Genomic DNA, 16,687 nt, shown 5'->3' on the forward strand with positions numbered 1-16,687 from the left:
GTGTGTGTGTGTGTGTGTGTGTGTGTGTGTGTGTGTGTGTGTGTGTGTAAAGTAAAGCTGTATGTTCTTTTGCTCATTCCCAAAATATTGTCTCAAAGCACAGATATGACAGACATGTAAAGACTTTTGGGGGATTTTAGCCTGCCCTTGGCTTTACTTAGCACAACTTACTTTGCCAACATAAAATTTGAAATACATTTTAATTGTATCGTAGGGCTAAAATCATCATGTGGGATACATTTGTGATTGTTTCAGTTACACAGTGCGAGAGTCATACATAGCTCCTCAAACCTGTAACACAGCTAATTTATTTCTTAGCTGATAAAAAGAAAAGTACTTTGCAGCATCTCTCTTTCACATACTGTCCCAACCAATCTGCTTTTGTTCTGAGTAAGTGTGTGCTGTCTTTCATGCGCCTGCTCTCCAGGCAAAATAGTATACTCCTCTGAATATGTCTATTTCGTAGGTGCGTGTTGGAGGCTTTGAATACTCACCAGGGACACTGCAGATCTACTCAGACAGCCTTCTCACCCTGCCTGCCATCATTGGTATTGGAGGAGGAGGTGGACTGCTCCTGCTGGTTATCATTGTGGTTTTGATTGCTTATAAGAGGAAGTCGCGGGATGCCGACCGCACTCTAAAGCGATTACAGCTGCAGATGGACAACCTGGAGTCTAGGGTGGCCCTTGAGTGCAAGGAAGGTGAGTCCAAACAAAACCTGTGTGTCAGGGGTGTGATGCTAGCCACTCAAAACGAGAAAACCCACTTTTATTATGTTGGTATTTCCTTGTTTCTTTCTATTTCTCTTCCCACGTACTTCTCTCATCTTTCTTCACAAATAACTCCCATGCCCCCAAATCTCTCCCACACTGCAGCTTACCTAAAAAGCTGAACAACTTCCATTCAGTAGTCCTATCCATTTCTCTCTCCCGCTCTCTATTTCCCCCTCACTCACTGCCAACTGTCCCTCCGCTGTTAGGTGGCAGCGGTGCGCGTGTGTGTGTGTGTGTATGCGCGAGCTTGGGTATTGGTGTGTTTCCAGAGGACTACTTTGATCTGAGCCAGCCACCAGATGTTGGCTCTCCACCCCATGAGAGAGCTGCCTGGCTGGCCTCGCTACCATCCACACTGAGAGGGGGAGGGCTAGATGGAGGTTAGATAGAGACAGGGCACAGAAGTGTGAGATTGTAAGGAAGGAGTGGTTTGGCAACTGCTGAACCGGGGGAGAGATGGAGAGAAACTTACACACCAATACATTAGCATATATTCATTTGGCTGGAGACGGCATGGATTGAGTGAGAATCTGCTGATGCTGTTGTGGGTTTGTCTGGCAGGAGAGAGAGAAAAGCAGATGGGGAGAAAGGGAAGGGGAATACTGATAACTCTGATCATTGCAATGCGTTTGAATTTGAGATCACTTCACTTGTTGCATTTCTTTAGTGAATGTCAAATATAGTAGGTATGTCATAAATTTATTTGTTACTCATTCCACTGACTTGTTGTGCTTTTATTAAATATAAAAATATAAATTTTCATTCAGAGGTCAGTTGCATTTTTATAGTGTCAAGGGAGATTTAATACCACACCTGAATATCTGGATAAAGTACATGTGGCCAAGTTGCATTGTGGGTCATGTAGGAGCCAGGTCTTAATGTAAAAAAGGAAAAAAAACAAAAAAAAGATTGGTACGCAATAGCTTTATTTATGCTGATTTATGATAATTGATTTACTGTGGTCACAACCTGGGATTATCTGATTAGTTTCCTTGAGTCTTAACTGTCAGTCATCTGTTCAGAGGATGATTTTGTGGTTTGTTTTTTTCCTTTGCGTGCTATTCCTTCATCTCACCCGATGCTCGCATCTTTACGTCCTGCTCTTTTGCAACTACCTCCAATCACACAGACCTAAACTCACATTGCAGGTCATACTGTGATTGGCTGGGGTGTGTAGAAGTGAGTCCATGTGCCCTGACCCCGTCTGTCCCTCTCTGTCAGTACTGTCTGGAAGACAAGAGGGCAGATTTGGAGTGGGAGGAGAGTGAGGGAGATAAATATGGCAAACAAGTCATGGGAGTAGATGGGAGGCAGAAGAAGAAGAAATGGACAGGAAGATTATGCAAGGGGTGGGAAAATGAAGAGAAAAGAAATATCGGAGAACAAATTTCAAAATGGAGAGAGTGTGTGCTTGGATGGGAAGATGGAGGATGCTAGATAAATATGTAGTGGCAGACTGAGCTGGGTGGACAAATAAGAGGACAACATGGAGAGAAGGGACTATTTGAGATGAATAAGGAATGATGGAAATAAAGTCCTTCTATCAAGAAAGGCTTAGCCAGGAGATCAACTAAAACATTATAGGCTTGCAAAGAGAGTTGTGTAGAATAATGCTGAGAGGTGGAGAAGGAAACTAAACGGATAAATGAGAGAAAGATGGAAGGATGTAGTTAAGAGGAGGTAACCATAAGGGGGAGAAAGGTGACCTCTAAGATGTCACTTTGAAAGGAGGAAGGGAGGGAGAAAAGAGATTAGAAGAGAGGGACAGGGTGACACAAGCCATCTGTTAGTCTGGGCTTTGCTTCGTTATTTGAGTTGTGTTTCCATGTGTTAGTGTATTTTGGATGATGCTATATGGCGCACACACACACACAGAGCTGTGCTAATAGAACCATATAGCTGTATATTTTCTACCTCAAGGGAGTTTTATGTTTATAAAATAGATTTGGGGCAGTCCACCAAAACCATTAGCTGTATACACTATTGTATGTGATGTGTGAGAAAATGGATTTGATCCCATATTTTCCCTCTAGATGTGGCTCGTGAAGCCAGTGGAGTATACAGAATGGGGTCAGAACACACACTTTGTGGGAATGGAAAAAGTGTGAAAACATTGACATGTGCGTTCACATAAATCATCTGGGCACAAGGTTATGTGTTCAGCTGTGGGGTACAACAGAAAAACTGTGGGTGTGTGCGGGAATACAAGCATGAGAGGTGGCGGTGTATAATGTGTGTGTACTCACAGGCTTGCCATGTGTGCAACTGCATCCTGAACTCCCCTCCAGCCACTGAGCAGCTCCAGAATACTTTCTCTATCAGCCATCTCTCCCTCTCTCTTTCTTTGCACTCTTAGCACAGAGTGATCCCATAAGGCTGCTTTTCACTGCTGCTCTTTGAGACACCTCCACCTTCTCTTCATATCATCCATGTTCCTTTTTTCTGTTCCTCCTCAGGAATGTTTCCAAACATCAGATTGATGGCATGACAAGCCAAGATCTTAAGTGTGATTATTTTGAAAACTATGGTTCTCTTTTCTGCATGTTTTTTCCCCAATTTCTGACTATTTAAAAATATAAATTGAAAGTATTTAACATAGTAATAAACACCTTTAAATCTTTAATGCCCAGCTTTACCCCTTAGTAGTTTTCTTTTTTAATCGTTTTTATCGTATTCGACCCCATCCAGTACTTAATAAATACCAATCAGAATGTCTCAGTTTTCCAGGAAAATGCTTCCGCAATGTTTTTGCAGATGAACAGATGTATTTTACATCTATTAAGCAGTGGTTGTTTTGGGATATATAAGAAGTGTGACAAGTCATAGTCATTAAGTGTGTTTAAATGAGCCCTTTGTGTTGTGCTAGTGCTGACAATGCTAAACACTGCACAGAGCACCACTTCCAACCAAATGTGTCATCAAAATCAACTAAACAGTCTTGTATATGGCAGTCTGCTCTTTATTTCATCTTGAGAAATGTGTCTCTCTTTTGGAACTTAAAATACATTTGTAAGCATTTCCCGTTTCTTTTCTCAGCCTTTGCAGAATTGCAGACGGACATCCATGAGCTCACTCAGGAGCTGGATGGAGCAGGAATCCCCTTCCTGGACTACCGCACCTATGCCATGAGGGTCCTCTTTCCTGGGATTGAGGACCACCCTGTTCTCAAGGAGATGGAGGTACGGGTCAGTAGAGAGCACCCTGCACACACACAAACACAGGATGAGGGAATGTTTCATAGATTTCATGTAGGTGAGATTTGAAAATCATGTTAGAGGTAGGCAATCTGAATCCAAACCTTCTAAAACTGCTTCTTAGTCCAAGATATCAGACAGAAGGGTTCAAGTCCAAACTCTCAGGACAAACTCTAGTTTTGTGGCTGTTTTGAGGGGCAATGTCTGAGCTCCACTAAGACTCCGCACAAGTGATAGATTGCCTCTACAGTACTGAGCCTGTTTGAGGCTCCTGAAAAAGCAGTGTTCACATGTTCAATAAAACACACTCCGCTCTACTATTGTTCGTTTCTCAAGAGGAAACACTCTATTACTAACATGAACTCAAGCGCTGTGGACACTGTAATGCAAGGTGCACCTGTACCACTGTCATTTCTCTGTACATTACAGTATCACGCACGCATTTACCTGGAAAATGCATGCATGGTGCACTGACATGCACATAAGGTTATGACTACAGAGACAAGCTTTAGAGGAATTCACTATCTGCTTGTGCTATCAACTGTATTCCAAAGGGATAGTGTAGCGCAACATTGGATTTTCATTTGGATGGCCCAGGCAATCACAAGCCACAATAGTGCGCTAGCAGGCAGATCAATTTCTTATTACTGCCTAAAGCTCACATTCTTACTTCAAGCCTCACTTTCTTTACCTGAGAAGGGGAGGCCTGCCAGTTATGTTGAGAGGAGAAGAGGGAAAAGGGATGACAGTGAGGGTTGTAGGATAGAGAGAACTGGATCAACAGTAGGCAGGTTTTCAAAGCTGCAATGTGCCGTTTCCTACATGCATGTGGAAAATATAAGAGTATTGACATGATTATGCATGGAGAGAAAATAGAGCACATGTGGCTCTTTATTCATGTCATTTGATAAATCCTGTTTTAAAACATACTCATGAATCCATTGCACAGCTATAACTCACAACCAGTTCATCATATTTTCAATCTTTTCAAGTCCCTTTATCTAATTTTCCCCTATATCGCTATCTTTGATCTTTCTTTACTCTTTTCTACCAACCTTCTACCTTCCCTTTCCTTCTTCGTTGTCTTCTTCTCCTCTGTGAATTGTATGCTTCCTTAAACCTACCATGATCACCTCCATTCACTTTATCGTCTCCTTGTCCAACAATTGACTGCCTCTTTTTTTCTTTATTCAACACTCCTTCTTCTCCCAATTCTCCTTCCCCTTCATCACCTCCGTCCCCTTCTCCTTCAGGTACCCGCCAATGTGGAGAAGGCCCTGACGTTGTTTGGCCAGCTACTCACCAAAAAGCACTTTCTGTTGACCTTCATTCGCACATTGGAAGCACAGAGGTCCTTCTCTATGCGAGACAGGGGCAACGTGGCCTCCCTCATCATGACAGCACTGCAAGGAGAGATGGAGTATGCCACCGGTGTCCTCAAACAGCTCCTGTCTGACCTCATTGACAAAAACCTGGAAAGCAAGAATCACCCAAAGCTCTTACTCAGGAGGTACAAAAAGCAGGAAATAAGAAGGGGAGGGAAAGGGCTAAAACCTGGCTTTGGGGAAAAAACATGCCACACGTGCACCAGTTAGTTGCAGGTTCGGGTTTGAGGAAATGCATTTGTGCGTGTGTGTTTTCAGGTATTTTTCCTTTTTATTATATTAGCTGTGTTGGGATGTTCTTGACAGGAAGCACCCTAACAAAAAACCCCTGACTAATTATATTAAATTCAACAAAAAATAAGGGAAAAAAGTGGTGTTAATTTTTCATTTCGTCATGTCAGTGCTGCTGCACATTCAAATAATCCACGTAATTAGACCTGTTGTAGCATTAAAAAGGGAAGAGGAGAACATGAACATATATTCTTTGTCAGAGTATCGAGTGATGTATTTTTTCAGTTTGCGGCTGAAGTTGTGAGGGAGGAAGGCAGGGGACAGTGACTGCAGCTTTTAGAGGCCTGTGTGACGTTACCTCCTCTCTATTTCTCAACCCTGTCCCTGTCAGAGAGGATTACACCCCTGAGCACACATACAGTCCCACTGGAGCCACAGTCAGACATACTGCTCTCTCATTTCTCACAAACACACAGAGAAAGATGAAGAGGGGGGAAAGTACAAGAGATGCAGGGGATGCAAAGAGGGAGAGGAGGATTTACAAGAGCTGGTGTGAAGAGTAAAGAGAGAAGGATTTGGTAGGGAAAGGGGAAAGTAAGAAACAGGGGAAGGCAAAAATGAGATGTGAAAAGGGAAAAGGTAGCAAGATAAAAGTGGCTGAAGTAAAAGAAGGTAGTGAAATAGTGATTGACAGAAAAAGTGGGCAAGTGGCTGGAGGGAGACTTGAGCTACAAGGAAATTGATGAAGGGTGAAACATATAGAGGAGAGATGGTAAAGAGGGAGAAAGAACAGGGAAGGGTAGTACAGAGCAGATAGGCAGAGGGAGAAAAGAGAAGGAAAATGAGCTACTGCTGACAGCCGAGCAGAAAAGGATACACATATTTAAGGAAAGACACAATTAGAGAAATGGCCTGTCTCCAAATAAATTGGAATTAGACATTAAATGATAAAAAAAAGTTACATTTTTTTTCTTCTCCTACTCCTCGGAGAGATATTTAATTAAAAATCTAATCAAATAAATGACTCTCAGCCAGCGTGCCTGTGTGAAGTCTTTTCCAATCCCCTCTTGGGGCGTATGGTCACAACACGCTGTCCCTGTTAACTACACTTGCCTCAGGAGTCGGTGTTAATAAGCTCTGCAATTGTTGCACATGGTTCTCCCTGTTTAGGTCTTTTTAGTCAATAGATAGATGTAAAAGTCCTCTCCCATGGGGATCTCCACCTCCTTTGATGAAATTATACTTTTGCATTGGGTGCAGTTGTTTTGTATACTGTGCGTTGAGATTCATTGTCTGTGTGCAGCTGGCAAAAACACAAATGCGTCATCGCTTATTCCCGTACGTGTTCAAAAATGATGTTCAGGGGCATAGATTAGAAGTTACCAGTGGATGTCACGTGCTCAGAAACGGGGTTTGTCCCGGTTTATTCACTCGTTATGTTTTCTGTACCTGCGTTCTCCGCTGCCTCATCATTCATTCTCTATTTTGCTGACAGGCATGAAAAAGAAAAAATGCTCTGCATCCATTCAATAAATCCAACAGTCAAACAGGAAGGTTTGAGGAAGCGTAGGAGTACGTGTCTCATTTGTGCTACAGGCCTTTATTGGTTTTTACTACTACATTGGCCTAGTTTCCAGAGTTTCCTCTTTTCTGTCTTACTATTTATTGGGCATGAAAATTTTTCAGCATAATGTAGCTGTCTTCACATTTCACCCATGGCGCCGTCCTAATGACCGAACGACTAATATTTGCGATAAGTATTGGAACGTGGCCCAGTTAGATAACCTAGTAACACAGGTGTACCCCACGTCTATATAAGAGAAAACAAGTGTTTCTAATGTGAAAAGCATGAAAGTGTGGCGGTAACACAGAGAAAGATTTTTATTTGCCCCCCCTGTTTCCACCCACATACCTAGAGTGCCGGTGTCCCTCTCAGGTATTTAACAAATTAGACACAATAAGTCATTTAATTGCTCGGTTTTCATTTCATGCACTTGTTGCTCACGTGTTTGCTTGACACATGCACGTGCGGAGGTTCCCCTCATTACATGGCAGGTTTGTGATTAACGAGAGAAGTTAGCGAGTTATACTAATTGCTGTATTTTTAATGAAGATTAGTGGGTTTGCCTAGAGGTAGTGTGAAGAGGGGATGGAGCAATGTAAGAAACTGAAGGATTTGCTTTCTTACATTATCTTTTTCTTTGGTTGTCTGAAGATTAACTGCATGAAGACTGATAATGTCATGTCATGTCTTTGGCATGCAAGCGTGTTTCAAATGTTTGTTTTTTTTGACCATAGATTATAACCAGGCAGTCCAAGATGCCAAAACCTCCTCATACAGAGACTTTACGCTCCACTTGTGGCACATACTACTGTCTTTTATTTCCAGTTCACCCTCACCCATTACCCTCTCCTTTCTCTCTCCCATTTTCTTTCATCGGTCTCCCAGGACAGAGTCGGTTGCTGAGAAGATGCTCACCAACTGGTTCACCTTCCTGCTTTACAAGTTCCTCAAGGTAAAACTGTCCCAGAGGCACACACACACAGATACACACAATTGCAGAAGCAACAGCATCACCACTGGTGTTTGAGAATTGAAAAATGTCTCACTAACAAGCGCACACATTCACAGCTGCAGCATTAGATAAGGCAGAGGCAGCAGGGTTCCTATTCCTTACCTCTGCCTTTCATGTGGTAAATTCTTCTTTCTACCAGTTGAGGGATCTGCAGAGTCTGAAGCACTGTTCAGACACAGCTGGCCATGTTGGTTTGATCACCGTAGACTGTCGCACTAACCTGTCCTTTCTTTGTCCCAAGCTTGATTCTTTTAGAGCCAGGGAAGTGTCTGTGCGTGTATGCATGGCTGTGTGTCTGGATGGCTCTTCAGACAGTTGGGGCTTATCAAAACAGGAAGCCACACATCTTACACAATTGCATTCTCTTATTTCTCTTCTGTCTGTCTTTTTGAAATCCTCTCTCTGATTTCATATCACAGGGACTCACTATAGCTTAAAATGTGATAAATTCTTGCTTCCACACACACATTCTCAGCTTTCAAACATTGCTGCAACTAATCAGTTAGCAGCGGGGCCTTAAACCCCCGCCAGGGCAGGCATTCTGGTGGACAAGAAACCAGCCAAGCCCTCAGGGATCCCAGTTAGCATCTGTGTATGCGAGTGTGTCCGTTCTGGTTGTGCACGCATGTGTGTCTTGGCTCCAAATTAGAGACTGGACGGCGAGAGTGTGGTTCAGTAAAAGGGGAGTGGGTTATCAGAAAAGCTGTTAGGGATTTTTTCAGCAGCTGTGTTTATGAACTTTAGTGGAGACAAAAATAACAGAGAAACAATTAAAAAAAAAAAAAAAAAAAAGCAAAAACACGGAAGATTGTGGAAAAAAATGGTTAAAAAGAGGGCAGAGGTGTTTTTGGAGGGTTTAAAGGGCGTGTAGGGAAATATGGGTGGGGGGATGAGTACTGAAGTAAAGAGTTTCTGTAGCTAGCAGCAAGATTAAGCCTCGCTTTCATCCAACCTTTGCAGTTCAATGCCTTTCTTTCTCCTATGTTTTTGGGAGTAACATGAAAGAAAGGCCTGGAACAATTTCAGAGTTCAGCCAGGTGTAAATAGAGATGGGTAAAGGTCAAGTACCTGTTCAAAGAGATAGAGCTTTAACCTACGAAACGAACAAGAGATAGGAAAACAAATCCTTTTATCCATTACCCTATTCTAAGCATTCACTTGTCCTGTGTTGCACAAGCTTGTGTGGGATCACATGGTCACTTTATTCTGCTTTAGAGAGAATTTTAGACGAATTATAAAATGTGATTGCTTTAGATTAATTCAATGAACAAATGGCATATATTATAATTAATTTAACAGGACACTGAAGTCAAAAACACTGTAGCGCAGCAAAATGTCTGCACGACACAATGCTTTTAGAAACGTATAGCATCAGTCCTGCTTTTCCTCACTGGCACCATTTGAAGGAGACAGAAGGACTGAGATGCAGCGCAGAGCTGGTTTGTATGCTGCTAGACAGAGAGGACGTCTGCCAGTGTGCTGTGTTTTCACCATAGGAGGCAGGCAGTGCTAGATTATCCCACAGAGTTCATCTGACAGCTCACCAAGATGACTGACTGGCGTTGATGCATGAACATGTCCAATGAAGCTCGGAGGGCAGCACTTGCAATATTCGGCTTTGCCTCAAGGCACAAAGCTGCAGACAGAAAATGTGAATCACTGGTTAAAAAGCACTAATGTGAACATTATCACACCATGAACGCTTTTAAATACACACACACACATATATCCTCATTTCGCATTTACGTCATCAGTTTTGTCTGCAGCGATAAACATGTACTCGACAAATTGCTTGCTGAGATCAGAGATTTGCACAGCATTGCAACACTAAGTTATTCTAAACAAGCAATGATTAAGATAGATTATCTAAACCAGTAATTCTCAGTCTTTCTGACCTCCTGAGCTGCAAGTAATTAAATCATAATTTAATGCTTTTTCATCAGCGCACCTAATTTGAAGGTCATAAAATATAAATATATCCCAATTAGCTAAAATCAACACTGTGCAGTGTTAAAATATTAACAAGAAGTCAGGAAAGACGGCACATGACACCTGTAAGGAGAAAATACAAAGCCATACAGGCAGTGCTTAGTTTGCAGGCCTGCTGAACAAGTGAATGGAAAAGAGAGGAAACAGAAACGGAGTGTGAAGAAAAGAGAGACAGGGAACCCAACATCCCAGTGCTTGTTGCCCATTTGACACGTCTCACACACCAAAGTGCTTCTCCCAGCGTTTTTCACCCCTCAGTCGTTAACCTTCTATTAACTTCTCCATCAATTGCCACTCACTCACACTCACACTTTCTATAATTTCTCTCCTCCTTGCTCACTCACTTGCTCACACACACAAATAGAGGCTGTTTTTTCTTACTGAGGAAGAGACACAGGGGAGAGGCTGGAGGTTGTGTCGGGGGGGGGGGAAGGGTTTTTGTTTTTAGCGTGCTGTTAGCCAACACAAGCCGTGGCCTTGTCCTTTACTGCTTCGCCTGTGGTTGTCTTAAAGAAGATTAGAAATATAATTGAAGAGTTGCTCTGAAAAGCTATGCACTTTTTGCTGCCGTGTTTTTGCTTGGAAAGTTCTTGAACAGTTCAATGTTCAGTTTTCACTTTGTACAGTATGTCTTTCTCTCCTTTTCTTCATATAACCTTTTGTCACTTTTCCTTGATACCTGTCTCTTCCTACTTTATAATACAACTGCGTGTCTCACTTTTTGAAGGAATGTGCCGGGGAACCTCTCTTCATGCTGTACTGTGCCATGAAGCAGCAAATGGAAAAGGGGCCAATAGATGCAATCACAGGAGAAGCCCGCTACTCTTTGAGCGAGGATAAACTCATCAGACAGCAAATTGACTACAAGACTTTGGTCAGTACTCAAAAACATACTTTCTGGACACAGACGGATTTGTTTCTGAACAAGGTTGTAAAGCAGATGGATGCTTACAACTAAAACAGTGCAATGATGCAGAGCTGATATTTGTCCAGTAATTTTGGAAAATATTCTTTTATCAAAACAGGATCCAACCTGCTAAATCATTATTATGCCTGTATTGATAGGAATAAATAGCTAGCTGTGCACCCCTTCTGCTCTTTAACACTGATTCTGAGGTGCCATATGAAGTGTTTCTTTGCAGGTCAAACACAACCACAGGGTCATGCTCTAACACATCAATAGTTATTACTTCCAGTCTGTGCTGACCCTCTGGTCTAAATGTAACCTGTGCTCTTTCCCTTCCGCCCTTTGCATTTGTAGACGCTGCACTGTGTGAACCCGGAGAATGAAAATGCTCCAGAGGTGACAGTGAAGAGCCTGAACTGTGACACAGTGACACAGGTGAAGGAAAAGCTGCTGGATGCTGTGTACAAAGGGACGCCTTATTCCCAGAGACCGAAGGCCTCAGATATGGACCTTGGTAAGGAGCTGGAAAAAATGAACAACATACAAATATCAAATCACACGGAGAGTCATAACACACAGCTGCACTGCTATGGGAGATAAAGAGGGAATTGCTTCAAGAGCTCTCTGACACAGAAGGGAGGCACTTCTGACAGGAGTGGGAATTCTGATCCTAAAAAACATCTAGTAATGTGTTTAAAAGTCCGTAAAACTGCACTACACTCACTCTGAATTTGATCTAATTACAGTAGATTAAGTCGTAGAAACCTGATTTGCTGTTTGGAAGTTTAAGTTTATGATGAGAATTGATTGGTGTGCCTAAAAGGGGCACTGACTCTGTCTATGCTGTCTGTCTTGAAAGATTCTTATTCCCTTTCTATTAAACATTACAACCTTACTTAGCACTCTTGTGTGTATCTGACAGAATGGCGGCAGGGCAGGATGGCTCGTATCATCCTTCAGGATGAAGATGTCACCACTAAGATCGACAATGACTGGAAGAGACTCAACACCCTAGCTCACTACCAGGTAACCAGCTTCTTAATACAGCACAGAATCCCTTGAAGCTCTGCTGGAGAAAAACCTCTGTGCTTCTTATTGATGGCATATTTATGGATTCTTAGGTTACTTATCAAAATGAAAAATCCAGAAATAAATTCCATGTGAGCACTGTGAAAGTTTCTTTGGCTGGACAATAATCTTGCTGCTGGTTGAATGTCTGCTTCAGGTGACAGATGGCTCAGTGATTGCACTGGTACCCAAACAGAACTCGGCCTACAACATCTCCAACTCCTCCACATTCACCAAATCCCTCAGCAGATACGGTACGAAAGAAGGTGTGTGTGTATTGTATGTGTGGAATTATAAAAATTCTGACTTGTTAATTTTATTTATTTATTTATTTGCAAAGCTTGGGCTGTTGTTCATAGAAAGAACCTTTAAAAACATCATTCAGAATCTTTCACATGTTAATTTGGCATCTGTCTCATCTACATTAGCAAATTAGCTCAGTGCTTTTCACACCTGTTTACATGACCTGGGACTTGGTTCAAACTGTTCCACAAATACTGGTTTCAATTTACATACTTTGGCCCCTGGAAGCCATTAAATATGATATTGCTAATCAAGTATTTGTGCCCTTATCAGTAATATAGTACATTTCTCCACACAGTGTTTTAAGTGAGTTCCAAACCTTTGAAAGAGTTTCGTGTCAGTTCTCCTTTCTGCTGTAGAGGAGTGGATAGTAGTTTTATTATTACTCACTTACGCCACAGTTCTGTCCACTGATGTTCTTCATATCTTATGTGATAAATTATTACAGGTGCAATATTAGTTCACATGAAAGTCTAACAGACATAAAACTGATGTCCTTCATTCAGCCTAAAGAGGCAGATCAGGAAAATAGAGCTGTTTTTCATCTGGTTATATTAGCTCACTTAAACTACTTGTTCTTGTGTTTGCCTTCCTTCATCTAAGTAAAGTTGCCTTGGGGGGGGGGGGGGGTAGCTGTCTGTGACAGCTACCTGAAGCTTCCCTTGTATACATGATTGTGCAGAAGACTGTTGAATGATCCCTTAACCTCAAACATCTGTTCAAACAAATGCTTGGCCTTCTTGGGGGCATACATGGAAAACAACAGCGTAGCTAAACACAGTATAGCAGTGCTGCACTGAAGTTGTTGCAAAGGAATCAGAAATCTTGAAAGTTTCTTACATATGTGAAATCAAAGAGTCACATGGAGAACAGCATATTTTAGATACATTTTTAAGCTAACAAAATGTCAGAGCTGTCAAAATGCCATATTTGTAATAACAGGTTTAATGTTGTGAAGTAGATCTCAGTTCCTCACGACGTTTTTCCCCCGTCCCCCCCTCTCTTCTACCTCTATAACTGTACAGAGTAACTCTACTCCAGAGCCCTGCCACCGTGGCATACACAAAATACTCACTAACACCCCCATCATATTTGCTCCGAGCTTACCTGGTTCACATTCTGTCCTGACAATTTCAAACCCCTCAGTCCTTTGCTGCTTTGTCACGCAGCTGACAAGCATTCAAAGTGGAAGCATAATACTCTGTGTCACAGATATGACATCAATGTCCGACAAAAGGAGAGAGGGGGCAGGTGAGAGAGTGATAGATGAATTTATTTTGCAGTGAAAGATTGACATGTAAGTAGAAAAAGTTGTCACATTTCAATAGTGCTTTTAACTTCAGTCAGATTTTGCCGTCTTCAGCTATGCCAGATATTTCATTTGTCTCATTGTTTTTTCTTCTTATATAAATGTTTCTCCTTGAAATGGTGATTAAGACGGCATGAGTCATAATTTATAGCATTTAACACACAGAGCAGCATGAAGGTTTTTGGCTCTTTGACTTATTTCTCCAACACGTCCTCTTTTATCTCTGTGCAGAGAGCATGCTCAGGACAGCCAGTAGTCCAGACAGCTTGCGCTCCCGAACACCCATGATCACTCCTGACCTCGAGAGCGGCACCAAGCTATGGCATCTGGTGAAGAACCACGACCACTCAGACCAGAGGGAGGGAGACAGAGGGAGCAAGATGGTGTCTGAGATCTACCTGACCAGACTGTTGGCCACAAAGGTAAAAAGAGGCTGCGTATTCTCTCACACACACAGACCCAGCCTCCCGACTCCACCACATCCCTGTCATGTAGCCCATTTCCACCAGCAGCCCCTGTTGACCTTTGTTTGGTGGTGGTCTCTAAGCTCATTAACATTTTTCGTAACCTTTTCCACAAAGACACACATATGCAGAGTCTTAATTAGGAGGTTGACCTTTGACTATTGAGTTGTTTGGTTGGTGTTACTGGGCCCTCTGTTGGTGGCCTCGGGGCTTTTAGGCCCAGGCCAGTACCCCACGATCATTATTCACCTAATTCCTCCATGTCCTCCAGACCACACTGTGGAAACTGTTTAGGTTTTTATGCAGCATGTGTCCTCAGATGATGATCAGAGAGGTTAGTTTAAAGGCTGGAGTTAGGTCAAGTGTTTGTGTTGATACTGTGCAAAAACAAACTGCAGTCAATTTGTATTTCTTCCCCGAGTTAGTTGTTAACCACTACGGAGCAGTGTGTGACTGAGCCTCCATGTCTGTTAGATTAGGTTGTGAAACAGAAACTATTTTCTTTTCTTTAACTGCTGAAGCTGCTAAAGCAACAACAGCTTGTCAGAGCTATAAAAGAACAACTAAGAAATGGCTGTGAAGGCCTTGCAGCCATATATATTTATGTACAGTCTAAAGCACACGTTTCCTATAAAGTAAAAGCTCTTGCCCAAATTCATACTTCCACTAAAATAAGTGATGATAAAATAATGTTATTTAAGGATTAATTTAGCAGTGCTAATTACCTTCAAGAAACACCTTTGTTTAATTTTTGCATTAATTGTTACAAACTGCACTTAAGCACAAGGAAAAAAAAAACTAAAGTCATTAAGAGAAAAGCTCTTATTCAAAGTGCACCCATTTGGTTTCACATTTCCTCAAGAGTAAGAGCGGTTCTGTTCTCTGAATAATGGATTCCAATGATTAACTTGACGATATAATATGATAAAATGTTGCCTTCAACACAAATGTTTTAGTCTAGTTAAGTGTCAGCATTTGCTGTTCGGGCCAGAGAAACGAGGGGGTATATAAAAAAGGGTTTTATTAGATGTATGAAAACCCAAATTAGCATTTTTTTTATTAAACTTGTTAAATGTGAGAAATGGACGACTTTAATGTGTGAATTCTGGCACATCTTAAACACACACATAAAAACACGTGGCCTTCTGTTGGTTTCTGCTCATATACCACTGAATATAAACATACCTCTTTGCATTAATTATAAAATGTCATTTGTCCATACGCTATAAAACCATGTCAGGTTCTTGCTCTCATTTGCAGAGCTCCCATGAGCTCCCAGCTATGAAACTGCAAGGTTAGCTGCATCAATGCTGCCTCAACTGGGAAGTGATTAACATACAAGCCAGAGGAGGACAAATGGGGTGGGGGGCACCTAAAGCATTGCAGTTTGTTCTTATTTATTACAGCTCCCACAGCTGTGTGTGTGTGTGTGTGTGTTTAGGAAGCTGATTTGTTAATGTGTGAACGAATACAAAACTGCAAATTCATCTTGTGGCTGCTTCAAAAAAGGTTTTGTAAAACGTGGCCTGGATGCTTGAAAACGGGGACAAACGTGCCGAACACTTGTGGGAAATATCAAATCATTTCAACTTCAGAGAACTTTGTTAGGATTCTGAATTCTCCAGAGTTGTGCGATGTGGTAAAACACTGCAGAACAGCCTTAGGCTGAACTCTCATTGGGCCCTATCCTAAATACTGTAAAGAACACTAAGTGCTCAACATCATCAAAAATTCTCCCAAAGTTGAAGTACTGACAGCAAAGCAGAGTCATCCCAAGTACCTGCTACTGACAGCAATCGCCTGCAGCCACGACAGCAAAGAAGAATGTGCAAGCAAAGGCAGTTGTGTAACTGGACTGTTGAAACATTAAGTGTAACGGGGACAAAACACTTATCTCTATATGTCCATCTTTGGAGACAAAATCTTATGTACACAAACAAACTGGCACATAGTTTTCCACATTTCTAAAATTTGTTTCACCACTTTTTGCATGCTGCTGTTTGCGTGAAAGCCCCAAAGAGCAGGAAAATGTCAACTAGTGTAGTAAAACTCCTAATCCAGTATTGATTCCTGTGCTCAGGGTACGCTCCAGAAATTTGTGGATGACCTGTTTGAGACCATCTTCAGCACAGCGCACCGAGGCAGCGCTCTGCCTCTCGCCATCAAGTACATGTTTGACTTCCTGGACGAGCAGGCAGACAAACACTCCATATCAGACCCTGATGTACGGCACACTTGGAAGAGCAACTGGTGAGTTTGCGCGCGTGTGCAAGCTGTGAAAGGGCATGACTGGCAATATTTGATTGCTGGTTTGTGTTTTGTTGGCATTGGTGTTGCTCAGTAGGAACAATATTGGACAGTAAGCCAACAAATATGGAACACTTTTACATTGTTAGTGCAACAGAATGCACCACGCTTGTATTTTTCCCTGCCAGCTCTAGTATCTAATCACTCGAGACTGCTTGTTCAGTGTGTATGCAGCTTAATG

The 16,687-nt window shown here is 42.0% G+C and overlaps 1 protein-coding gene across 5 annotated transcripts in view; it reads left to right on the forward strand.

The window, feature by feature from the left end:
- The window catches only part of LOC102289754 (plexin-A1), a 229,412-nt gene that overhangs the window by 207,760 nt on the left and 4,965 nt on the right, over window positions 1-16,687 (forward strand). For 2 of the 5 annotated variants that reach the window (XM_005918586.3, XM_005918585.3), the window contains exons 20-29: window positions 467-701; window positions 3,810-3,958; window positions 5,221-5,477; window positions 8,033-8,099; window positions 10,876-11,022; window positions 11,410-11,569; window positions 11,978-12,081; window positions 12,281-12,389; window positions 13,967-14,157; window positions 16,280-16,449. In XM_005918586.3, the coding sequence (XP_005918648.1) occupies window positions 467-701; window positions 3,810-3,958; window positions 5,221-5,477; window positions 8,033-8,099; window positions 10,876-11,022; window positions 11,410-11,569; window positions 11,978-12,081; window positions 12,281-12,389; window positions 13,967-14,157; window positions 16,280-16,449 (1,589 nt within the window). The remainder of the gene's footprint in view (window positions 1-466; window positions 702-3,809; window positions 3,959-5,220; window positions 5,478-8,032; window positions 8,100-10,875; window positions 11,023-11,409; window positions 11,570-11,977; window positions 12,082-12,280; window positions 12,390-13,966; window positions 14,158-16,279; window positions 16,450-16,687) is intronic. The other 3 variants (XM_005918589.3, XM_005918588.2, XM_005918590.3) reach the window with 3 other exon arrangements.

The sequence above is a fragment of the Haplochromis burtoni genome, unplaced genomic scaffold (assembly GCF_018398535.1).
Source record: "Haplochromis burtoni strain Fernald_Lab_line unplaced genomic scaffold, NCSU_Asbu1 Contig_32, whole genome shotgun sequence".
Taxonomy (NCBI): domain Eukaryota; kingdom Metazoa; phylum Chordata; class Actinopteri; order Cichliformes; family Cichlidae; genus Haplochromis; species Haplochromis burtoni.